The sequence below is a fragment of the Sapajus apella genome, unplaced genomic scaffold (assembly GCF_009761245.1).
Source record: "Sapajus apella isolate SASKATOON/1434 unplaced genomic scaffold, GSC_monkey_1.0 scaffold30, whole genome shotgun sequence".
NCBI classification, from domain to species: domain Eukaryota; kingdom Metazoa; phylum Chordata; class Mammalia; order Primates; family Cebidae; genus Sapajus; species Sapajus apella.
Genome location: NW_022436970.1, coordinates 3629251 through 3654406, shown reverse-complemented (window position 1 = coordinate 3654406; position 25156 = coordinate 3629251). Strand labels below are relative to the sequence as shown.

Below are 25156 nucleotides of genomic sequence, written 5' to 3'. Positions count from 1 at the left end.
TAGCCTGATCTTGGCTCACTGCAACTTCTGCTTACCAGGTTCAAGCAATTCTCCTGCCTCAGCCTCCTGAGTAGCTAGGATTACAGGAGCATGCCACCACACCCAGCTAATTTTTGTATTTGTAGTAGAGACGGGTTTTTGCCATGTTGCCCAGGCTGGTTTTGAACTCCTGGCCTCAAGCGGTCTGCCTGCCTCAGCCTCCTAAGCTGCTGGGATTACAGGTGTGAGCCACTGCGCCTAGCCTACACATTCAGTTTTAATGATCAAATGAAACGAAATTCCTGAAGGGCAGTTCAGATGAGTCTCTTGGTGCCACCTGGCAGGAGTGGTGGCCCCCAAGTGAGGATGCAGCCAGCCTGCAATGAGGAGCTAGGGAAATAAAGACCCCAACCTCACACCACCCCTCTGTTCTTCCACAAGTGTTCTCCATTAGTTGCACCTGAACAGGAGTCAGAGGACGAGGGAGCCCATTGATGTGGTTCACATGAGTCAGCCTCTGGGGCAGAGCAGGAGAAATTCATCTGGAGGGGCTGTGGTGGGCAGCCTCTAAGATGGTACCCACTGAGCGCCACCTCTTGGTATTCACCCCAGGGCTGGTCTGTGTGACCGGTAGAATATGGAGAGACAATGACATTTCATCTAACAAGTCAGGTTAGAAACAGCACTGCATCCTCAGTTTTGGTCACTGCAGTTGGGAGCTTTCTAAGAGAGCCCACGATTCCCACCTGCTGGCATCCACGCCCGTGTGTAATACCCTTCCTTTGAGTGTAGGCTGGAACAAGTGACTTGATCCTAATTAACTGAATATGGCAAAAGTTTTGGGATATCCCTTCTGACATTAGGCAACTAAGGGTTCTGACTTCCATCTTGCTCGCTGGCTTTAACCAAGCAAGAGACCCATGTGGAAAGAACTGAGGGAGACCTCTGGCCAACACCCACCGGCGTGCATATGGAAGGTCATGCACCCCAGGTGAGACTTAAGAGTCTCAAGTTAAACTGACTGCAGCCCCAGCTGACACCCTCACTGCAGCCTACGGATAGACTCAGCTCCAAGTCCTCAGCTAACCCATGCCCAGATTCCTATTCCACAGAAGTGTGAGACAACAAATACCATTTGATGTTTTGGGGTAATTTATCATAAAACAAAAGGGGCTGGGCACAGTGGCTCACGCCTGTAATCCCAACACTTTGGGAGGCTGAGGCAGGTGGATCGCGAAGTCAGGAGTTTGAAACCAGCCTGGCCAACGTAGTGAAATCCCATCTGTACTAAAAATACAAAACAATTAGCTGGTCATGGTGGCGGGCACCTGTAATCCTAGCTACTTGGAAGGCTGAGGCAGGTGAATCGCTTGAACCTGGGAAGTGGAAATCGCAGTGAGCCGAGATGGCGCTGCTGCACTCCAGCCCAGGCCACAGTGCCACTCCATCTCACTCTGTCTCAAGGAAAAAAAAAGGGTAACTAATATTCTCCCTCTCTGATCACTTATTTTGGGTGAAGTCAGTGGCTGTATCATTAGCAGCTCTATGGGGAGCCCACCTGGCAAGGAACTGAGGCTTTCTGCCCTTAACCTTGTGAGTGAGCCCAAAGGCAGATCCCCACCCAGCCAAGCTTTCAGATGACTGCAGTCCCTGCCCTCAGCATGATTCAGGACAGACCTGAGCCAGGACCCCTAGCGAACCCACTACCGTATTTCTGACCATCAGAAACTGTGTAAAGTAGGGCCTGGCACGGTGGCTCACACCTGTAATCCCAGCATTTTGGGAGACCATGGCGGGCGGATCACTTGAGGTCAGGAGTTCCAGACCAGCCTGGCCAACATGGCGAAACCCCATCTCCACAAAAAAATACAAAAACTAGCCAAGTGTGGTGGCACACACCTGCAATCCCAGCTTCTCAGGAGGCTGAGGCAGGAGAATCACTTGAACCCGGTAGGCAGAGGTTGCAGTGAGCCGAGACGACGCCACTGCACTCCAGCCTGGGAGACAGAACTGAGACTCTGTCTCAAACTGCTAAGGTAATACATGTTTGGGGTTTTAGGCTGCTAAAGTTTGGGGTAATTTGCTTTGCAGCAATTGATCCCAATTCATGAGCCAACAGAAAACATTCAGCAAAGAGGAAAACGGAAAGTTCAAAAAATTGGCTCAAATATTCTTTAGGAATAGTATTTAGTACATATTTTTTTTTTTTTTTTTTTTTTTAGATGGAGTCTTGCTCTGTTGCCCAGGCTGGAGTGTGCAGTGGCACAATCTCAGCTCACTGCAACCCCCCCTTCCAGGTTCAAGTGATTCTCCTGCCTCGGCCTCCTAAGTAGCTGTGTTTACAGGCACATGACCCCACGCCCAGCTAATTTTTGTATTTTGAGTAGTCAGGGGTTTCATCATGTTGGCCAGGCTGATCTTGAACTCCTGGCCCCAAGGGTTCCAGCAACCTCAGCATGTCCCAAAGTGTTGGGATTACAGGCGTGAGCCACTGCACCCGACCCTGGTTCATATTCTTGATAGGCCTTGAACCTATGTATGGAGTTATTTTTGAGGACCTTTCATAACAAAAAGGGTTTTCTTTTGCTTCAGGGACAAACTCTGGTATTCCACTAAATTGAGAATAATGGGCCAGACATGGTGGCTCATGCCTGTAAGACCAGCACTTTGGAAGGCTGAATGAAGCAGGAGGATCACTTGATTCCAGGAGGTTGAGACCAGCCTGGGCAACACAGGAAGCCTCCTCCCCACCTCCCCGTCTCCACAAAAATTAAAAAAAAAAAAAAAAGCTGAGTGTGGTGGCGTACACCTGCAGTCCCAGCTACTTGGGAGGCTGAAGTGGGACGCCCGCTTGAGCCCAGGAATTCGAGGCTGCAGGGCGCTATGATCAAACCACTGCACTCCCGCCCGAGCAGCAGAGAAGACCCAGTCTCAAGAAAACAGAAAACAAAAAACAAAAACACCAAAAAAGGAAAAAGTTAAAAATAATGACAGACTCTTTATTAGCACCTCTTACATGCCTGGACAGTGAACTTATATCATCTTTCACAAATAGAAAAACTGAAGCTCATTCAGATTAGGTAATTTATGTGAAGACACACAGTAAGAGGGAAAACCAGGTTTGTATTCCAAAGCTTTCGTTCTTTCCACCACATTATTATGGCCTCCCTAACAGTGATCCTTATAACTTTAAATGAACTTACATCATAGTTCCTGTCCTGAACACCGACGGACGTTGGTTCACGGAGGTTAGAAAGTTAATGCATCCCGCCGCGTCCCCTCCATTCCCGCGCACCCAGTCTCGCGACATAAACTCAACCAGCCTCCAGTATCTGGGGATCGGGGTCTGGTTTGTAAGAGGGCCCGCACGCCTCCAGCTGGGGCAGAATTGGAAGATTCAGAAAGGAAAATTGGAGAGGCGGGGAAGGAAGGATGCAAAAGTGAGGCTGTGCCTGGGTCTCGATGACCTGGGAACCCCGAGCCAGGCTGCGCCCTCCCAGCTGCGCAAACGCGCAGGGCGGGGCGTCTTCGGACCCGGAAGTTGCCTCTGCCCTCACCAAAAATGGCGGCTCCGGCGCCGCTCGCCCACCTCTTGTAACCAATGGCGCCGCGGCGCTCAGCTGACTCACGTGGGCGCCCTCTGTCCTAAACTGTCTGATGCAACGCCCCTGTGGCGGAAACCGCTGGTGCACGTCGGAGTGCTAAGGCGGCGTGGTGTTGCGTCTGTGTCCTTGGAGGTGATCACGGCCACTGCAGGCATGGTGCTAGGTAAGGCTTGGTGTATGGCGCGGTGTTCCCTGCCTGGGGTAGGAACTCTGCTCAAGCCTGGTTCCGGCGCTTTCCTTAGTGCCTGCCAGAGGCCGCCAGTGTTTGGGGTCCAGTTGCAGGGAGGGTCCTGGCCCTCGCTGGGTCCCGGATTCGAAGGGCCGGGCCAGGCTTCCCCGAGCTCCTGGTTCCCCCGGGCTGTGATGGCGGCGGCTCCGGGCCTACCCTTGCCCCGCTGCGAAACATCCCTATCGCGCTGAGACTCAGGCGCTGGGAGGGGTTCAGACGCTGGGTAGGCCCCACTCCTTCAGTTCTTCCAAGAGATCGTCAGGAAGGGACTTTAGGATTCCAGGTTTTTTAATCTTTTTTTTTTAGACGGAGGTTCGTTCTTGTTGCCCAGGCTGGAGTGCAATGGCGCGATCTCGGCTCCCCGCAACCTCCGCCTCCCGGGTTCAAGCGGTTTTCCTGCCTCAGCCTCCGGAGTTGCTGGGATTACAGGCGTGCGCCACCACGCCCGGCTAATTTTGTATTTTTAGTAGAGTTAGGGTTTCTCCATGTTGGTCAGGCTGGTTTCAAATTCCTGACCTCGGGTGATCCACCTCAGCCTCCCACAGTGCTGGGATTACAAAGCATCAGCCACCGCACCCGGCTTCCAGTTGTTTTTCTCCCAGCCTTATTGTTTATTAAGGTTTCGGGAGAGACCATACTGTATAGTAGGAAAAAAAAAAAAAAAAGGAGATCTAAATGGATGTAACTGTTCAGACCTTCTAGTTGTAAGGCCTTCTGAAATTTTCCAACGTCAGAGCTTCAGTTTCCTTTAAAGACTAGAGGGAGCTGGTGTTTATTTGCCGTCTCTACAAAAACTGGCACGAGGATGTCTAATTTGTATGTGTTATTTTATTTCATCCTCAGCACAGCCTTTCAAGATGGGTATTGTTGTTCTTATTTTATAGATAAAGAAATAAGTGGTGGGTCGCGGTGGCTCACGACTGTAATCCCAACACTTTGGGAGGCCAAGGCAGGTCAGGAGTTTGAGACCAGCCTGGCTAACATAGTGAAACCCCGTCTCTACTAAAAATACAAAAAAAAAAAAAAAATTAGCTGGGCGTGTTGGTGCCTGTAAGCCCAGCTACTTTGGGAGGCTCAGGCAGGAGAATCACTTGAACCCTGGAGGCAGAAGTTGCAGTGAGCCGAGATTGCGCCATTCCACTCCAACCCCGGGCGACAAAAGAAGAAGTAAGCTCAGAAAAGTTAAATAAGTTTTCCAGAGTCACCCTGCCTTTTAAGGTACAAAATCCAAGATCCCAGCATACGTCTGACCAACTTCAAAGCCCCTCTTTTATTTTTGGGTGCCCAGGTAGAGAGAATAAATATCACAAATTAAAATGATCAGAGTTCACTTTGAAAACCTGGATTTTTAACTAATGTTTTTATGAGATGGATGTTACTGAAATGTGGGAGTGGGGAAATAATTAGGATATTAATTTCTTATGGACCTCAGTAATTTTTACTAATCATGCTTGTTCTGTTTACAAAGGCAAAGAATGAATAAAGTAGTAAGGCGACTAATAGTTAATGGCCAAACCAGTAAGTTACTCTCATTTTGTCAAACAGCAGAGCTGTACGTCTCTGAACGAGAGGGCAATGATGCCACGGGAGATGGAACCAAGGAGAAGCCATTTAAAACAGGTCTAAAGGTAGAGTCTCTTCTCATTGGGAAAATGAGACTGCGTTTATTAATGACTTATGTCAAACACTAGGTTCCAAAGAGAATTTTCAGAAAAGGGAAAGTAAGGAATGCATACATATATATGGCTTTCAGATTGTTAGATGATCAAAGTCTAAACTTGAACGTTTAAAAAGTAATCTTCTTTCTTACCACATGGCATTGCACCTTGGAATTTTTCTCTCCAGTGAGTCAGATTAGTGGTTTTTCAATTCTTATAAAGCTAAAAGTTACCTTTTCTCAGTCACACTGAGCTCATGGCCAGGAGCCTCTCCTGAGAGGGCTTTTGGTGAATTTACCACAGTGCAGAGTATGATCCTGAGATTTGACTTGAAGGTCTGGTTTATACTAGACACACTGGGAATGGATTCATGTGTCAGAGCTCACTCATGAGTCTGGAGCTTGAAGCTAGAATGCCAATCTAGTAACGTGCTATTATTTCTCAGGATCTAGAATTTTCGAATGAATTTAGCATATTGTCAAAGGAGTTTGTCAAGAGCTTGGACTCAGGCCAGGTGCAGTGGCTCATGCCTATAATCCCAACACTTTGGGAGGCCGGGCAGGTGGATCACTTCAGCCCAGGAGTTTGAGACCAGTTGGGGCAACTTGGTGAAATCCTATTTCTACAAAACACATAAAATTAGCTGGGCATGGTGGAGTGTGCCTGTACTCCTAGCTACTCTGGACCTGAGTTGAGAGGATTGTTTTAGCCTGGAAAGGGGAAGTCGCAGTGAGCCATGCTTGCACCACTGCACTCTAGCCTGAATTACAAAGTGTAGCATAAGACAACCTTCTTAAAATAGACCATGGACTTAGCTGTTGAACTTATATGCTAGAATCCATTGACTACAACTGCCACATAAGGAAGATGGTTAAAAGTTCCTTCCTTGGGTCTGGGCTTTGGTGCCTCATGTCTGTAATCCCAGCACTTGGGAGGCTGAGGCTGGAGGATTTCTTGAGCCCAGGAGTTTGAGGACAGCCTGGGCAACATAGTAAGACTTTCATTCATCTCTGCAAAAAAATGTAACTTCTTAAAAATTTAATTAATTTAAAAAATAGAGACATTTCCTTCTGTTGCCCAGGCCTCCCAAAGTCCTGGGATTATAGGAGTGAGCCACTGCATCCAGCCAACTACAAATTTTTTTTTTTTTTTTAAATTAGCTAGGCATGGTGGTATGCACCTGTGGTCCTAGCTACTCGGGAGACTGAGATGGGGGGATTACTTGAGCCCAGGAGGTTGAGGCTGCAGTCAGCTGTGATTGTGCCACTGCACTGCAGCCTCCGCAACAACAACAAAAAGTTCTTTCCTTGAATTGTACTTGGAAAAGCAGAGCCTTGACACTCCCTTTCCTGTGCTTCCCCTTTTTTTGTTAACTATGTTACCACATTTATAATTACTATCAAGTCCTCCTAATGTGGGAGCATTCTCCTCTTTTAAGATCATACCATATGATTATACTTTGGTGTGACATACATGGGTACTTGTTTTTCATTTAATTTTTTTCCCCTGAGATGGGATCTTACTTTGTTACCCAGGCTGGAGTGTAGTAACGCAGTCATGGCTCACTGTAACTTCAACCTCCTGGGCTTAAATGATCCTCCCACCTCAGCTTTCCAGGCTGGTCTTAAACTCCTGGGCTTAAGCAATCCTCCTGTCTTGGCCTCCCAAAGTGCTGGGCTTACAGGTGTGAGCCACCACACTTGGCTGGGTTTTACTTTTTAACTTAGGGGGAAGTCTTCCATTTCTGGATTGTCGGGTGCCTCGTTGCGGCTTCCCAAAACTGACAATGCTGTAGATGAACGTCTGCAGAATGTCACTACTAACAAAACTATAGCATTCTGATTTGGAAACTTTGGCTCTTTCAATTTCAGTGATACAAAAGGAGGGATCAGTCCAGACTGGCAGGAAGTAAATGAATTCTGAATGACCTACATGTATTCTTCCAATGTCTAGTTGTTAAAAGGATGAACTCTTGGATGTTTTCAAAAGATCCAGGTTCCGTCCCTCTCTGCAGCAGTCATTGACCTGAGAAAAAGTCAGTTTTTCCAGGCTTCAGATCTTGCAACAAGAGAATAATTCATTGCATTTATTGTTTGATTTAATAACTTGGGAGAGATTTTGAAAGAATATTTGAGGACTTAAAATATCTATCTTTTATGTACTTTCAGCTATTTTTTTGAAACCACAAATGATAAACTATTAAATGATGTGTAACACAGCAATGCCTAATATATCCCATTGGGGAAAAGAAGTATTCTACATTTGGGAATTTTTCAGATTAAATGAGCTTAGCTTTTTGTGTCCTTGGCCATTGTTTTGTTGAAAGTTTCAAAAATGCCTGAGACTCGTCTGATTTCTCACAGAGGACTAACCTTTTAGATGTCACCTGAAGTTGGCTTTTGCTGTCAGGTGTCTCTTCTGTTGCCCATGTACCTGTGCTGGTGGCTTCAGCCACTTAAGATCTGTTGCTTGTAGTCTGCTTGTACTGGGGAACTGTATAGTGTGTACCTGAACTTGGAACTTGGAATTGTTTGTGAGAGGACCTCAGAGCTTCAGTTGTAACCAGCGTGCTGCTTAAATATTCAACCAGTTACTCTGCCAACATCAACTTTTGCCTCTTGGGTACTTATGGTTAGATTGTTTAAGTTGCCTTATACTTGAGATGTTATTTTGATTTTAAGTATTGTACAATGTTCAAGAACTGTCTTTTTTCTCCCTCCCTACCCAAGGCTTTGATGACAGTAGGAAAAGAACCATTTCCTACCATTTACGTAGATTCACAAAAAGAAAATGAGGTAGAGTAAACCAAAAACTTTATGGAATTATATTTTGGAAATAAATTTTCATCATGACACAAAGGTCTTGATAATAAATACCTGTTTATTTCTCTAGCGGTGGGATGTTATTTCTAAATCACAGATGAAGAACATTAAAAAGATGTGGCATAGGGAACAAATGAAGAGTGACTCCCGGGATAAGAAAGAGGTGAGTCCTGAACTTGCCACCGTGAACATTGCTAGAACTCTGGAAACCGTGTTAACAAACTGTTTCATCATTAAAATTAGGCAGAAGATAATTTACGAAGAGAAAAGAACCTGGAAGAAGCCAAGAAGATTACCATTAAAAACGATCCAAGTCTCCCAGAGCCAAAATGTGTAAGTTTTTTATCATTTCAAATACCGTGGACTTTGCTACATCAGATCATTGTTTCTGTGTTTGAGGGGCATGCCACATGGTTTGTTTCTGTACGTTGTTTTCACTTTCCTTTTCTTTTTTTTTTTTTTTTTTTTTTTTTTTAATTTTTTTTAGAGACGAAGTTTAACCATGTTGGTCAGGCTGGTCTCAAACTCCTGACCTCAGGTGATCTGCCCACTTTGGCCTCCGAAAGTGCTGGGATTATATGTGTGAGCCACCACGCCCAGCCAAATTTCCAGTAGTTCTTATAGTGATGGAGCTGGGGTTTTTTGGCTACATGCACCAGCCCCTTCCTCTGCTCATCTCCCATCTCCTTCATCCCCCACACAAAAGCTAGCCTTTTTAGATACCAAGTCCTGGAAGATATTGAAGAACGATGGGGTCATGGAAAAGGCTCCCTGTAGACTGGGATTGTTACTACTATGGGAAGCAAGTGCTCCACTTATGACAAATTCAATTCATTTGTTAATTGATTTTATCTAGCAATATCTGAAATTCTCCTGGGTGTTTCTCATTACCAGTTTTGCACTAAGAAAAGAAGACTTGGATTTTGTTTGTTTGTTTTAAACCACTCCAGTAGAGTGAAATGTGTTTGGTTCTGACCTGCAGTAGAGGGGCTGTCCCCAGTTTGCACCATTTGTGATTTCTAACACTTTACTACCATCTGTCTAATGTTAGTGAAAAAGTTGGTGTGTACAAATTACATTATTGAGCAAATGTTATTTATTTCAATTTGACAGGTGAAGATTAGTGCGTTAGAAGGATATCGAGGCCAAAGGGTAAAGGTGTTTGGCTGGGTCCACAGGCTACGTAGGCAAGGTAAATGGCAAAACTTTTCCTTCTTTTTAATTTTTAAATATCCCTGGTCTTACATGAAGAAAAACATACAAAGGTTTGCAAGGGTTTTTTTCTCCTTTTTTTTTTTTTTTTTTTTTTTTTTTTGGGGTAAATTTTCCCCCTTTGCCCGGGGTGGAGTGGCACTGTCTTGGCTCACTGCAACCTCTGCCTCCCGGGTTCAAGCAGTTTTCCTGCCTTAGCCTCCTGAGTAGCTGGGATTACAGGTACCTCCCACCACAGCTGGCTGATTTTTGCATTTTTAGTAGAGACGGGGTTTCACCATGTTGGCCAGGCTGCTCTGGAACTCCTGGCCTTAAGTGATCCACCTGCCTTGGCCTCTTAAAATGCTGGGATTACAGGTATGAGTCACTGTGGCCGGCCTTCTTTTTTTTTTTTTTTTTTGGTATGCTGGCTAGACTTGAACTCCCCCAGCTATCCTCCCACCTCAGCCTCCTGTGCAGCTGGGATTACAGACACATAGTAGTACCTCACCTGGCTTTAAAGGTAGAATGATTTGTATTTTAAATTTGTTCTTATTTAAAATGACTATTGAAAGTATAAAAGTTTTTAAATGCTTTTTTAATGGTTAGCAATTAACAGTGATGAAGATGTGTCCAGTAAATATTTGTCTAATTGAGTTTTAATAATAATTATTATTATTTTGAGACAGAGTCTCACTCTGTTGCCCAGGCCAGAGTGCAGTGGTGCAATCTGAGCTCACTGCAACCTCCACCTCCCAGGTTCAAGCGATTCTCCTGCCTCAGCCTCCTGAGTAGCTAGAACTACAGGCATGTGCCACCATGCCTGGCAATTTTTTTTTTTTTTTTTTTTTTTTTTTTGTGTATTTTTAGTAGAGATGGGGTTTTGCCATATTGGCCAGGCTGGTCTTGAACTCCTGACTTCATGATCTGCCCGCCTCAGCCTCCCAAAGTGCTGGGATTACAGGTGTGAGCCACCGTGTCTAGCTGTTTTATTTAGTGAAAACCAAGGGATGTTACTATAGGAAATTTACATCTGAGTCTGAAACTTGGCCATAGTTTTGACTCTTATAATCAGTATATTTGCATTTTCCTTGGTTCTGACATTTTGTTTTCTCTTTCCCCTTTTATTATTATTATATATTTTTAAATATTAAACATTGTTTTTACTATTTATTATAAGGCAGTAGCAAATCTTTTATTAAAAAGTAGGACTAGCCAGGTGTGGTCGCTCACGCCTGTAATCCCAGCACTTTGGGAGGCCGAGGTGGGTGGATGACAAGGTCAGGAGTTCGAGACCAGCCTGGCCATTATGATGAAACCTTATCTTTACTAATAAAGTACAAAAATTAGCCAGGCATGGTGGCAGGCACCTGTAGTCCCAGCTACTCAGGAGACTGAGGTAGGAGAATCATGTCAACCCAGGTGGCGGAAGTTGCAGTGAGCCGAGATCATGCCACTGTACTACAGCCGGGGCAACAGAGGAGACTCCATCTCAGGGAAAAAAAAAAAAAAAATTAGCTGGACATGATGGCTGGTGCCTGTAATCCCAGGTACTTGGGAGGCTGGGGCTGGAGAATTGCTTGAACCCAGGAGGCGGGGGTTGCAGTGAGCCAAGGCTGTGCCATTGTACTCCAGCCTGGGTGACAAAAGTGAACCTCCATCTCAAAAAAAAGGGGAGCGGGGGCAAAAAATACAAATGAAATGTTTTAAGTAGATCTCAGTGAAGGACCTTTGGGACATAAATAAGGAAAAGTGATTTTGTTCAAGAACATTTATGCATCACCCACTGAGTGCACAGTACTGTGCCACACATTGCAGGGGATTCAGGGGTGGATAAGCCGCAATCCCTTAACTCGTGTTGCCTTCTGTCTTGCTTTCCCCTGGTTGTGTGGATCTAGGGGATCATGTATGATTTGAAAGTCCAATACAATGAAAATAAAGTATTTTACAAATACTTAGTAATGGTATTACCAGTGGGTACTTCCAGGGAAGGGAGCCATGTGGGAGGTGTGAACTTCCAATGTTTAACCTTTGAGTTTTCTTTAGATAAGATTAAATCATGCTGGGTGCAGTGGCTCACACCTGTAATCTCAACAGCTTGGGAGGCTGAGGTAGGAGGATTGCTTGTGCCCAGGAGCTTGAGACCAGCCTGGGCAACACAGTGAGACCCCAGTCCCTACAAAATAGCCAGGTGTGATGGCACGTGCCTGTAGCCCCAGCTACCTGGGAGGGTAAGGTGGGAGGTTTGCTTGAGCCCAGGAGGTGGAGGCTTCAGTGAGCTGTGATTGTGCTGTTGCAGTCTATCCTGGGTGACGAAGTGAGACCCTATCTTAAAAAAAAAATTTTGAAAAACTAATCTGGTTTTCATAATTTGAGAACAGTCTGCCTAAATTATTATTTCTCCTTTTTAGGAAAGAATTTAATGTTTTTGGTGTTGCGAGATGGAACAGGTTTTCTTCAGTGTGTCTTGGCGGATGATTTGGTAAATATTTTCCTTTATTTATGCCTGAAAATCAGATGTTTTTAGTAGATTCCTTTATTGTTCTGTGAATTCTAGAATCTGTATACATTTATTTAAAACTTTTATTATGTTGACAATGAATACATCAAAACACCACTTTGTATCATAAACGTGCAATTTTTATTTGTTTATTATACCTTAGCAAGACTAGAGGGAGAAAACTTTTGTTGTGGAAAATTTCCAGCACATTAAAAAACAGAACCATATAAAAAATTCTCAAGTGCCCATCACCCAACTTCTGTAACTACCAATATGGCCAATCCTGGTATGATGTTGCCCCTCAGACATTATATCATTTTACTGAAATACCATGCTTATGCATCACTAAGAAAAATAATATGGCAGGGCATGGTGGCTCATGCCTGTAGTCTCAACACTTTGGGAGGCTGAAGTGGGTAGATTGCTTGAGCCCAGGAGCTTGAGACCAGCCTGGACAACATGGTAAAATCCTGGCTCTACAAAAAATACAAAATTTAGCCAGGCGTGGTGGTGCATAACTGTACTCTTAGCTACTCGGGTGGCAGAGGTTGTAGTGAGCCAAGATGACACCACCATCCTCCAGCCTGGGCAGCAGAGGAAAACTGTCTCAAAAAAAAAGAAAGAAAAATACTGTAGTCACTATTAACACACCCTCCACCAAATTCATACAGCTACTAAATATGATCTAATATCCAGATTCTTGTTATCAGTTTATAAGGCCTTTTTATAGTTGATTGATTTTAATGAGGATCTTAACAAGATTGACATGCTGCATTTAGTGATATGACTTTGAAATTTTCTTTAATCTGTAACTGCTCCCTTTGCATTCTTTTCTTTTGCTCGGCCCCCCTCCCCCATTACTGTGTATTTGTTGGGAAAACCCTAGTGGGTTGTCCTGTGGAACTGCTCGCATTCTGGATTTGGTTATTTGCATCCTTGTGGTGTCCTTTAGCTTGTTGTTCTAGTCTCTGTATTGTTTATAAATTGGAGGTTAGGCCTGATTGGGTTCAGGTTTTTGACACAACTGCTTCATGGGCAAAGCTGTGTTCTTTTAGTTGCATCACATCCAGAGGCTTGTCTTTTTTTTTTTAAAAAACTATTATTTTTTGGAGTCTCACTCTGTCACCCAGGCTGGAGTGTGCAGTGGCACAATCTCTGCTCACTGCAACCTCCGCCTCCCAGATTCAAGCGATTCTCCTGCCTCAGCCTCCTGAGTAGCTGGGAGTACAGGTGCCTGCTACCATGCCCAGCTAATTTTTGTACTTTTAGTATAGATGGGGTTTTGCCATGTTGACCAGACTGGTCTCGAACTCCTGACCTCAGGTGATCCACCTGCCTCACTCCCAAAGTGCTGGGATTACAGGTGTGAGCCACCAAGTCCAGCTGGTTGTCTTTTTTATGAGTAGTGGGTTCAGGTGTTGGCAGCCTGACTCCTTCCTTTTAAAGTTCCCCATCAGTTTTTTCCTAATGACTTTAGTAAGAAGTGATTATAGTAGATGGGCTCTGTATGGTTTTGTTTGTTTGTTTGTTTTCTTGAGAGACAGGATTTCTCAGAAAGAGTGCAGTGGCATCATCATAGCTCATTGTAGCCTTGACTTCCCAGACCCAAACAGTTCTCCCACCTCAGCCTCCCAAGTAAGACTGTAGGTGAGAACCACCACACCCAGCTAATTTTTATTTAGCTCTCCCTATGTTGTCCAGGCTGGTGTTGAATTCCAGGGCTTAAGTGAGCCTCCCACCTTAGCTTTCAAAAGTGTTGGGATTATAGGCGCGAGCCACTGTGCCCAACCTGTATGTTATTTTAATAGCCTGGATTTAAAATAAATAAACTGTCCAGATATTTTAAGTTATGTGGGTCAGTGTCATTTACGCATATGTATATATGGAAAATGTGTATTTACATTTATATGTGTATATATAGATAAACCTCTGTCTTCCACAAAAATAGCTATTCTTATTGAGAATCAGTGGCCATTTCTTTATTTTACTAGTATTTGACCAGATAACTTGTTTGCAAATAATCCCTTTAACTTTCTGTATGGTAGGATTTTTAAATCAATGTGAATAACTAAATTTGAACTTTGACCTTTTTATAGTGTCTGTGCTACAATGGAGTACTCTTGTCCACGGAGAGTAGCGTTGCAGTGTATGGAACGCTAAACCTTACCCCAAAGGGCAAGCAGGTGAGTGGATTGAGTTTCACACTGGGTGAATGCGTAGTTTGTTTATTGGTTTGTTTTCCAGTGTCTTTGGATCTTTGGTGTTTGGCATATGTATTAGGGTTCTTCAGAGGGACAGAGCTAATAGGATATATGTGTATATGAAAGGGAGTTTATTAAGGAGAATTGACTCACATGATTACAAGATGAAGTCCCACGATAGGCCGTCTGTAAGCTGTGGGGCAAGGAAGCCAGTAGAGGCTGGGTCCAAGTTCAAAAGCCTCAAAAGTAGGGAAGCCGACAGGGCAACCTTCAGTCTGTGACCAAAGGCCCAACAGCCCCTGGGAAAGCACTGGCGTAAGTCCAAGAGTCCAAAGGCTGAAGAACTTGGAGTCTGATGTTCCATAACAGGAAGCATCCTGCATGGGAGAAAGATGAAGGCCGGAAGACTCAGCAAGTCTGCCCGTCCACCTTCTTCCTCCGACTTTTTCTAGCCATGCTGGCAGCCGAGTAGGTGATACCCACCCACCCTGTGGGTGGGTCTGCCTCTCCCAGACCACTGACTGGGAGATTATGTTAATCTCCTCTGGCAACACCCAGATACACCCAGAAAATACTTTGTATCCTTCATTCCAATCAAGTCCTCACTTCATATTAACCATCCCAGCATGTACATGCAATAAATGTGAAGTCTACACTATACAGCTCATGTGATAAAATGAATATAACGATTTCCAACCTTACAGAATTCCTGAATCATCCTTATGGGATATAATACAGCCACTGTGCTATAGATATTTGAATTACTTTGTAGCCAGATGGAAACAAAAACTTAACAACCCACCTAAAAATTTTCGGAGAACTGTAGTCTAAAATTGAAACTTTCTTGATAGAATTTTAGAGCCTCTTTTTGTTTTGTTTCAGACAAGAGTTTTCTCAGAAGCTGGAGTGCGATGGCGCGATCTTGGCTCACTACAACCTCTTCCTTCCCATTTCAAGTGATTCTCCTGCCTCAGCCTCCTGAGTAGCTGGGATTACAGGCATGAGCTACCACGCCTGGCTAATTTTTTGTCTCTTTAGTAGAGATGGGGTTTTACCACGTTGGCCAGGCTGGTCTCGAACTCCTGACCTTGTGATCCGCCTGCCTTGGCCTCCCAAAGTTTTGGGATTACAGGCGTGAGCGACCCCGCCCCCTGCCTTTTCTTTTGTTCTTTTCTTTTTTTTTTTTTTAGACTAAGTCTCACTTTCCTTGCTTAGGCTGGAGTGCAGTGGCGCAGTTTCAGCTTACTGCAGTCTCTTCCTGGGTAAAAGTGACTCTCATGCCTCAGCCTCCCGAGTAGCTGGGATTACAGGTGCCTGCTACCACGCCTGGCTAATTTTTATATTTTTAGTAGATAGAGAAGGGGTTTCACCATGTTGACCAGGCTGGTCTCAAACTGACCTTAAATTATCTGCCCGCCTCAGCCTCCCAAAGTGCTGGAATTACAGGCATGAGTCACCGTGTCCGGCCTGTGCATTTCTATTTTCAAAAGATATTTGTGTCTGGGCGCATTGGTTCATGCCTATAATCCCAGCACTTTGGGAGGCCGAGGCAGGCAGATCACCTGAGGTTGGAGTTTGAGACCAACTTGACCAACATGAAGAAACCCATCTCTACTAAAAATACCAAACTGACCTGGCATGGTGGTGCATTCCTGTAATCCCAGCTACTTGGGAGGTTGAGGCAGGAGAATTGCTTGAACCTGGGAGGTGGAGGTTGCAGTGAGAGGAGATTGCGCCCTTGCACTCTAGTCTGGACAACAAGAGTGAAATTCCATCTCAAAAAAAGATACTTGTGGCAGAGTGTGGTGGCTCACACCTGTAATCTCAGCACTTTCAGAGGTTGAGGCATCACCTGAGGTCAGGAGTTCAAGATCAGCTTTGTCAACTCCCAGCTATACGGGAGGCTGAGGCAGGAGAATCACTTCAACTCAGGAGGTGGAGGTTGGCCAAGATTGTGCCAGTGTACTCCAGCCTGGGCAGCAGAGCGAGACTCCATCTCAAAAAAAAAAAAAGAGATAGTTGTGTGTATTTGAATGTGTATTTATCCACAGAGAATATTCATAAAAATATCAATATAAAACTAGACTATTAGGTCTATTTTTAGAAGGGTAAGCCTGAGAATTATGAGGTTCTTAAAAATCTCAGCTTACCAAAACTTTTGACATAAATTAAAATCCTCTCAGTACTGTTAATTTTTTATTTCCTTTTCCTTCTCTCTTTCTCTGGACACCACTTTTAAAAAATGCAGGCTCCAGGTGGCCATGAGCTGAGTTGTGACTTCTGGGAGCTCATTGGCTTGGCCCCTGCTGGAGGAGCTGACAACTTGATCAATGAGGAGTCTGACGTTGACGTCCAACTCAACAACAGACACATGATGATCCGAGGGGAAAACATGTCCAAAATCTTCAGAGCACGGTCCATGATCACCAGGTGCTTTAGAGATCACTTCTTTGATAGGGGGTACTGTGAAGTAAGTATGCATTCGTCAGCTTTTGCAAACAGTACATATTTGCCGTTTTGAAACTTGAATGGCGGTGCTCACGATAGGCATTGATTGACTCTTTCTTTGCATTTGAACAGGTTGCCCCTCCAACATTAGTGCAAACACAAGTAGAAGGTGGCTCCACACTCTTCAAGCTTGACTACTTTGGGGAAGAGGCATTTTTGACTCAGTCCTCTCAGTTGTACCTGGAGACTTGCATCCCAGCCCTGGGAGATGTTTTTTGCATCGCGCAATCATACCGGGCAGAACAGTCCAGAACACGAAGGCACCTGGCTGAGTATGAAATTGTCTTTTTGTTTATTTCTTTTTAGGTAATATTTGTAGAGAAGAAATCTTAGTGTAGGTAAATGATGTCTATGCTTAAAAAAAAAAAAAAACTGATATATTAAGAGGTTAACAGAAGAACATCGTACCAAGTCTTGCCGCCTTAGATCGAAGCTAAGGTCTCTTTTCCACTTTGACTCGGTCTTTTACATTTAAAGGAGTAAACAAGAAATTGCTACTCCGTAGAGAAGAGAGGCGTCCACAAGTAATTTGCAAAGTTGGAAATTTGTAGCATGGTTGGAATTTTATTGATGGTTTACCAATGTTAAAAGCCTTGCTGGAGAGAAAACAGTGCCAGGAGCAAAGCAGCACTGAGCTAGTGTCTCGTTCTTCAGGTACACTCACGTGGAAGCCGAGTGTCCTTTCCTGAGCTTTGAGGACCTCCTGAACCGACTGGAGGACTTGGTCTGTGATGTGGTAGACCGAGTATTGAAGTCACCTGTGGCCAGCATAGTGCATGAACTCAACCCGGTAGGTACAGGGTTTATGGAAAGAAAAAGTCACAGTCCTTTTTTGGAAGACAATGAAGTCTTCACCATCAGTTTTTGTAGATTTGATGGCTTGGTGAGCTGAAATAAGTGACTATTTTGAAGACTAGACATTGATATTAGTTATTGTCAATAATTTTATAATGTTTTTAGTTATTTTCAATAATTTTAATGATGTTTTAACTTATATAAGAAGAGGCTCATATGCTTTCTGCTTTAGGAATATGTACATAGTTTTCTAGTCTGAAGTTATATAGATATATTTTTTCCTTTTTTTTTGATGGAGTCTTGCTTCGTTGCCTAGGCTGCAGTGCAGTGGCGTGATCTCAGCTCACTGCAACCTCCACCTCCCAGGTTCAAGCAATCTCCTGCCTCACCCTCCCGAGTAGCTGGAATTACAGGCAGTTGCCACCACCCACGGCTAATTTTTGTGTTTAGTAGAGATGGGGTTTCACCATGTTGTCCAGGCTGATCTCAAACTCCTGACCTCAAGTGATCTGCCTATCTCAGCCTCCCAAAGTGCTGGGATTACAGGCATGAGCCACCACACTCGACTGAAGTGATATTTTATAATAATGGTGAATAGTTTTTTAAAATGGAAATTGTAGTGTTAATGTGTATATATATATGCATACATTGTAGTTTTCCTTTCTGCTATAGAACTTTAAGCCCCCCACACGGCCTTTCAAACGGATGAACTACTCAGATGCTATCGTGTGGCTAAAAGAACACGATATAAAGAAAGAAGATGGAACTTTCTATGAATTTGGAGAAGTATGTATTCCTTTCTCTCATTGTTTCCACTGGGATTGGGCTTCAGTGGTTCTCTTCTTCTGGTTAATGAACTAGTAATGTGGGTGGCATCTGCCTGTCCTCAAATAAATGGTAACAGCAGAACCTGCTTCTTGGGGTTGCCTGCAGATCCGCTGAGCTAACAGATGTAGAGTCTCGGGACAGTGCCTGTTCTGTAGCGTCCAGTAAGTATGAGTGAGTTTCTAAGCTGCCTTCAGGTCTCAGGCTTTGCCTCTTCCCCCTTCCTTCATTGTTCTTCCTTGGCCACAGCTTATAAGTTCTCCTTATTCTCTAGGCTGGCAGGAGTGCTTTAAAAGATTGCGAAGCTTTTGAAATCACATGCAGTGTTGGTATATAGATACATTTGTTTTGGTTTTCTGGAGAGAATATCTTTAGCTTTTAAAAAGAGGTTCATCCCCTCCCCCAAAACAGTGATTTAAAACTCCTTAATGTGGAAGGTGAGAAAGAAGATAGCCATTGGTTAAAATGCAAAATCAAGAGAGAAGGTCTTTGTGGAGAAGGAAGCCGAGTAAGTGCCCCAGATAAACGGCATTTCGGTTTTGCCTGAGAACCACTCTCCCAGCATGCACTTGGGTTGCAAATTTTCTTTCTTTGGAACAGTGTCTTCATCTGTCATCCAGGCTGGAGTGCAGTGGTGTGATCACAGCTCACTACAACCTTGAACTCCAAAGTTCAAGTGATCATCTTCCCTCAGCCTCCAAAAGTCCTGGGATTATAGGTGTGAGCCACCATGCCCAGCTAATTTTTTATTATTTGTAGAGATGGCATCTCCCTATGTTGCGAAGGCTGGTCTCAAACTCCTTGGCTCAAGCAGTCCTCCCACCCCGGCCCCTCAAAGTGTTGGGATTACAGGCATGAGCCACTACATCAGGCTCACGTTTTCAACACTGTGGTAGGCCATCTTCCCTGTGCATTTAACCATTACTTACATAATATTTGCACATCTAAATTGTTTTACAGTTAAAATGTGAGTAGCTACTGCTAACTAGTTTTGGGTTTTAGACGGAATTAATAGAGAGGAGAAAACAATATACTAGGTCTATATAAAGCACTCTTATTGCTTTTGTGAATTCCGTTGTTTGCTTTTAACAAGATGGAGAGTATTACTGGGTTGGCTGGGCTGGTCCAGCTCCTGACCTCAAGCAATCATCTCACCTCTGCCTCCCAAAGTGTTGAGATTATAGATGTGAGCCACACTGTGCCCAGCCTGTGGATTCAGCCTATGATATGTAATAACAAAATTTTGTATTGAGAACTTGAGTACTTTGTGTACCTGTTGGTAAAATCGTGTGGTTGAGTGGATTACACAAGCTGTGGAGTCAGAAGTTTCCCGCAGGTGGGCTTAGCTCCCAGCTCTTTTCTTTTGTGCTATGTAACTGAAGGCCAGTGGCCCCCGTCTCAGGTTCCTTATTTCTACCTTGGAAGTAACATCTGTTTTGCAAGATTGTGGTGACTACAAGAGCTAAATGCTTAGCCAGGACCATGGCACGGGGAGCCTGTCAGCATTTACTATACATTGCTGTCATTCCATACACATGAGGACACTAGAGTAGATACGTGGTCCTCAGGCCTTAGACAGGTTTTCCCCTGACTAAATCTTATGCAGACCCCCGCTGTGTAAAGCAGATGCAAGCTGAGAAACTAGAGCTCCCCCTCTCATCTCCTGGAAGCAAGGGCTCCAGGACCGGGAGCTTGAAAACAGGTGTGCTGGGTGATTGTTTCCTCCATTTCACTTCTTCCATTAAACAAATCTATGAGTCTTCTCCAGTTCTCAATCCGTTTTTAATGGGACAAGAGTTTTCCATTTGAGCTTATATGTTAACTTTAATTTATATGTGGTACAGAAGGATGTTTTGAGAGAGAGCTCCAGGTATGGTTACACTTAGCAGTTTGACATTGGTTATTTGTCTTAGGATTGTGTCTTTCTGTCATCAGAGGCATAAGTGATTGATTACAACAGGAAAGAAGGGCAGATAAGAGGAGAGTTTAAAGATTAGTGTCATTAGTAATATACTCTGTAGATCAATGATGTTCTGGAGCATTCATGATTACCTTATGCCTTATGGGACTAAGTGGACCTCATTCGCCTCAGAGCTAGACAAAACAGGCCACTGAGAAAAATACTGAGCTGTGTCTAGTCACAACTTGGGGTTGGCTTTTGTTTTTGTTTTTTTGATTTTCCTTCATCAAACAGCATGGTGCTTGAGGTATGCTGTAAAGGGAGGCAGATCTTTTACAGTTCATTAAATAACTGAGTTTTAAGAATATGTTTATTTCTTTTTGAAAGAAATTATTCTTTACACAAATGTGTGTGAGTTAAAGGTAGGTGTGTATCCTCTACTCTGTTGAACTGATAGGAGGAAGGACTGGTGCAGGATGAAGGAGCTGCTTCTATCTTGTTGTGATTCAAGTTGTAAATGTTAATGAAATCTTGTTTAACCTCAGGATATCCCAGAAGCTCCTGAGAGACTGATGACAGACACCATTAATGAACCAATCTTGCTGTGTCGATTTCCTGTGGAAATCAAGTCCTTCTACATGCAACGATGTCCTGAGGATCCCCGTCTTACTGAATCTGTCAGTTTCTGTTTCAAAGTGTATTAATAATTTTGCTTTTCAAGGGGGTGGGAACTGTCATCTGGAATCAGATACAGCTCATGGCACATATTTCATTCTCTATCTAAATGACAATATTTAAAGACATTGGCTTGTTCCCTCTCTCCTGATTGGGGTTGACACGCTTTGTTAAATTAGAGAAATGTAAATATTTGAATATTACATAATAATAGTGCCTCCTTTAGCGCTCAGAGCTTAATTGTAATATTCATTGAAACTCTAGAGCAGTGCTATGTCTGATCGCTTGATAGTAATTGTGTATCTTCTTTTGCTTATATTTAAAGGTCGACGTGTTGATGCCCAACGTTGGTGAGATTGTGGGAGGCTCAATGCGTATCTGGGATAGTGAAGAAATACTGGCAGGTTATAAAAGGGAAGGGATCGACCCCACTCCCTATTACTGGTATACAGATCAGGTAAAACCAATTTTTTAAGCACTCTTAAAATTTTTTCACTGTAATCGTTCTGTATATATTGAAATTTTTAAAAGGGGAGAATTCAGGGTGTACTTTGCTATTTGAATGAGCTGTATTCAGTTTCCCTGTTATACTAATGTGTGTGAATATTGTCAGCTTTGTCTTGACCAAGTTATGTTAATTTCATTTGAAAGCCTGTTTAACAGCTGGCTTGTTGATTGCAACTGAGTTTTAAAAAATTGATCCTACCAGTATCTAGTACTCTTCTTCATTATCGTCTTATAAAGAGACATTGATTTAGTTTCAAAGTTTTTAAAAATCTCTTTCCAGGGTGGTACTTCATCCCCGGTTGATTTTTCATACCAAATTATTTCTTTACACATGGTGCATGAAGGCATAGAGATTAAGTGCTGGGATTACAGGCATGAGCCACCAAATCTGGCCATAGTTGAATTCTTAACCACAGGGGACTAACTCCTTTCACAGTGGAAAATTTTAACTACTTTAGATGAAATTTTTAACTAAGTGTTTACTCCTCTTTCTTTTTTTTTTAAACAGAGAAAATATGGCACATGTCCACATGGAGGCTATGGCTTGGGCCTGGAACGATTCTTAACGTGGATTCTGAATAGGTATCACATCCGAGACGTGTGCTTATACCCTCGATTTGTCCAGCGCTGCAAGCCATAACCCATGTCTCCAGAAGTGCGGAGGAATGATTATGAAAAAAAAACAGGCTGCCTCTTTAAAAAAGAAAACAAAAAGCCAAAATCTTCCTTTTTTCATTCCATTGGGGTTTTCTCTTTTTTTTTTCTTTGTGCTACGATAAAAGTACCCCAAATCAGCTGAACATCGAGTGATATTAAGGTTGTCATCTTAAGAAAAGATATCCATTACAAAGTTTGGGAGAAATAGCTGGCATGAAACCGTAGTTAGGGATACATTTCGGCATTTTATTCACTTCATTCAAGTTAATCATTTTATTCAAGTTATATCTGTGTAATTCAACAGTTTTAGATCATGGTCTAAGATATTCCAGTAACTTAATCTTTCTGTCCTTTTAAGTGTACCTGGAATTCTTTGATTTATTTTATTGCATCAATGAGTTACAACAAAAATCTTGGAGGGGAAATTGGCAATATGGTATAAAAATTTGCTCATATTAGACCACAGTATGATTCAGCAGTTAGACACTGGAATCAAATGAATACAGTCTTTTGCATCAGTTATTAATCTTTTCTAAGTCTGCATAGCTGCTTATAAGTCTGAGGCATACTAATTGTTAGGGAAGAATTTGTAAAACCAGAATGGCCTTAAAGGTATTGAAGTAAGAGCATAATTCTGGGGAGAGGTCTTCAGTGATTCACAGTATCCCTGTTAGCTTTAGTTTAAGGTAAAGCGGCAGACTGATCTTCGCTCTTTCCTGGTAATTCCTAAGTAATTAAGAATAAATAAGTTCCAAAAGAATTTGCAGCTGGAATCTTAATAACAACTGTTTAAGTGGCTGTTTTAGTTTTTACCACTCTGTCCTTACATCTAATCTGTGCTACCTTATTAACTCACAGCAGACTTATTGGATGGCTTCATTTCAGATTTAATTTCTCCCCCAAATGCATGTCATGTATTCTCAATAATCTGTACTCCCAGCATTCAATAAATGAACACAAGTAAAAACTCTTTGCTGGCTTAATTTTCTTAAAGCTAAACATCTCTGTATCACATTAGTTCATGCTTTTGCAATTCTTTTATGTTTTTTATGATATATGTATATGTGAAATTTGGTACTGATAAATTTAGTAGATATTACTAATATATGATAATGAGAATGAATTTTTTTAAAAAAGATTTGTGGGTCATGGTTAAATCCTTTTTGTAATCTTTTGTGTTACTTTTGAACACATTAGATTTTATCCTGTTTTGCAGTTAAAGGAAATGACAGGTAGAAATGAGGCATTTAGGCTGGGTGCAGTGGTTCACGCCTGTAATTCCACCACTTTCGGAGGCAGAGGTGGGCAGATCACCGGAGGTCAGGAGTTCAAGACCACCAGCCTGGCCAACATGGTGAAACCCCATCTGTACAAAAATTAGCCAAGCTCGGTGGCAGGTGCCTGTAACCTCAGCTACTCGGGAGGCGGAGGCAGGAGAATTGCTTGAACCTGGGAGTGGAGGTTGCAGTGAGCTGAGATTGTGCCATTGCACTCCAGCTTGGCAACAGCAAGACTCTTTCAAAAAAAAATAGGAAATGAGGCATTTATAATCAATTCGGCCTGCATCTTTAAATAATAAATACTTGGAAGAATGTGAATGAGCTGTAGGTGACTTCAACTAGGCAATTCACTTTATTAGAATTTAAGTGAAGAGATTAGGCTCAATTAGCCTAAATTTTTATGGTGTAAACAGATGGAGAGTTTTAATATATTGAAGGGCCGGGCGTGGTGGCTCAAGCCTGTAATTCCAGCACTTTGGGAGGCCGAGGCGGGTGGATCACGAGGTCAAGAGATCGAGACTATCCTGGTCAACATGGTGAAATCCCGTCTCTACTAAAAATACAAAAAATTAGCTGGGCATGGTGGTGCGTGTCTGTAATTCCAGCTACTCAGGAGGCTGAGGCAGGAGAATTGCCTGAACCCAGGAGGCGGAGGTTGTGGTGAGCCGAGATCACGCCATTGCACTCCAGCCTGGGTAACATGAGTGAAACTCTGTCTCAAAAAAAAAAAAAATATATTGAAGGAGAGCCTGGATAAGGGAGTCAAGATCATGACCTCAGGCTGAGAGATGAGCACAGTGAGCAGCAAACCTCACGCACGTGGACTTCACTCCCTTTGCTGTGTAGTTGCTGCCTTAGTCCAGGTGTCACAGATGCCATCCCACGTTCCCATGGCCAGCTCACAGACACCCCTGCCCTCTCAGGACTCCCATCGCATGAGCTCCTTCTCCCTGAAACTCCCTGCTTTTCATACCAAACACCCCTTCACCTTTGGCACTTGTGTGACCTCAGTTTTGGAGACAAAAAGCTAATTCAAGTACTTAAGCATCAGCTTGCCCTCTTCTTAAATGTCCTTCAGCCATTTCAAGTGACCAGTTTCCCACCTTGTCGTTCAGCCCCTGCCACCTTGCTGCCTCTAACACTTCCTAAAGATGTTGTCCTTAGTGTGTAAAGTAGCTCAACTCTGTGAGAAGCAATCTTGGCAGCACATGGGAATCATTTGGGGAACCTTAAAAATAATGGTGTTTGGGCATTACCCCAGACCAGTTGAATCTGAATTTCAGGATTGGGCCAGGGTATTTTTTAAAAGCTCCTCGAAGGAGGTTGTTGCACAGTGAGGTTGACAATCTCCAGGTAGCTTCCTCCTACTTCTAAACTCAAACTTAAGCCTGTCTTATTACTGCTGTAGGTTCTCTCTTGATTTCATGTTAATCTAGTTGAAATGGGAACATTGAGGGAGGGCTGAGAAACTTCAAGGCTTGAATTTTGAACTGCCGTCGAATCAGTATATTTCATCCAGCCCTTCTGGGATAAAAGAAGGGATGTCATGATATGTAAATACTGTAATTTCTAGTATTTAGAAATCACTGGTTAATTAAATAACTCGGTTTCTTATGCTGAAGTTTCCTTCTACCTTATGGATTGTAACTAACATGATGATAGGTGAAGAACATCTTTGAAGAGATTGATAACTTGGTATGTGGACAAAGACTAGTTTCTGGAGTCAAAATCAAGTTGTATTGGATACAACTTGTCTTAGTACTCCAACTTAACGAAATGAAGGTATTGAAAAATTTTAGCTTTTTTTTTTCAGTATTTATCTGC

The 25156-nt window shown here is 43.2% G+C and overlaps 1 protein-coding gene across 2 annotated transcripts; it reads left to right on the top strand.

The window, feature by feature from the left end:
- The first annotated feature begins 3292 nt into the window (after positions 1-3292).
- Positions 3293-23021, top strand: NARS1 (asparaginyl-tRNA synthetase 1). 2 transcript variants are annotated; one of them, XM_032293583.1, is made up of 15 exons: positions 3293-3747; positions 5362-5441; positions 8201-8266; positions 8364-8456; positions 8537-8626; positions 9407-9485; positions 11896-11966; positions 14081-14167; positions 16434-16655; positions 16766-16965; positions 17348-17483; positions 18161-18274; positions 20759-20890; positions 21214-21345; positions 21904-23021. In XM_032293583.1, exons 1-15 carry the CDS (start codon positions 3738-3740, stop codon positions 22033-22035), a joined length of 1644 nt encoding a protein of 547 aa, XP_032149474.1. In that variant the 5' UTR covers positions 3293-3737; the 3' UTR covers positions 22036-23021. The 2 variants fall into 2 exon arrangements, with proteins under 2 accessions (XP_032149474.1, XP_032149473.1); XM_032293582.1 differs by having other exon boundaries at positions 3295-3747; positions 5359-5441.
- The last annotated feature ends 2135 nt before the right edge of the window (positions 23022-25156 follow it).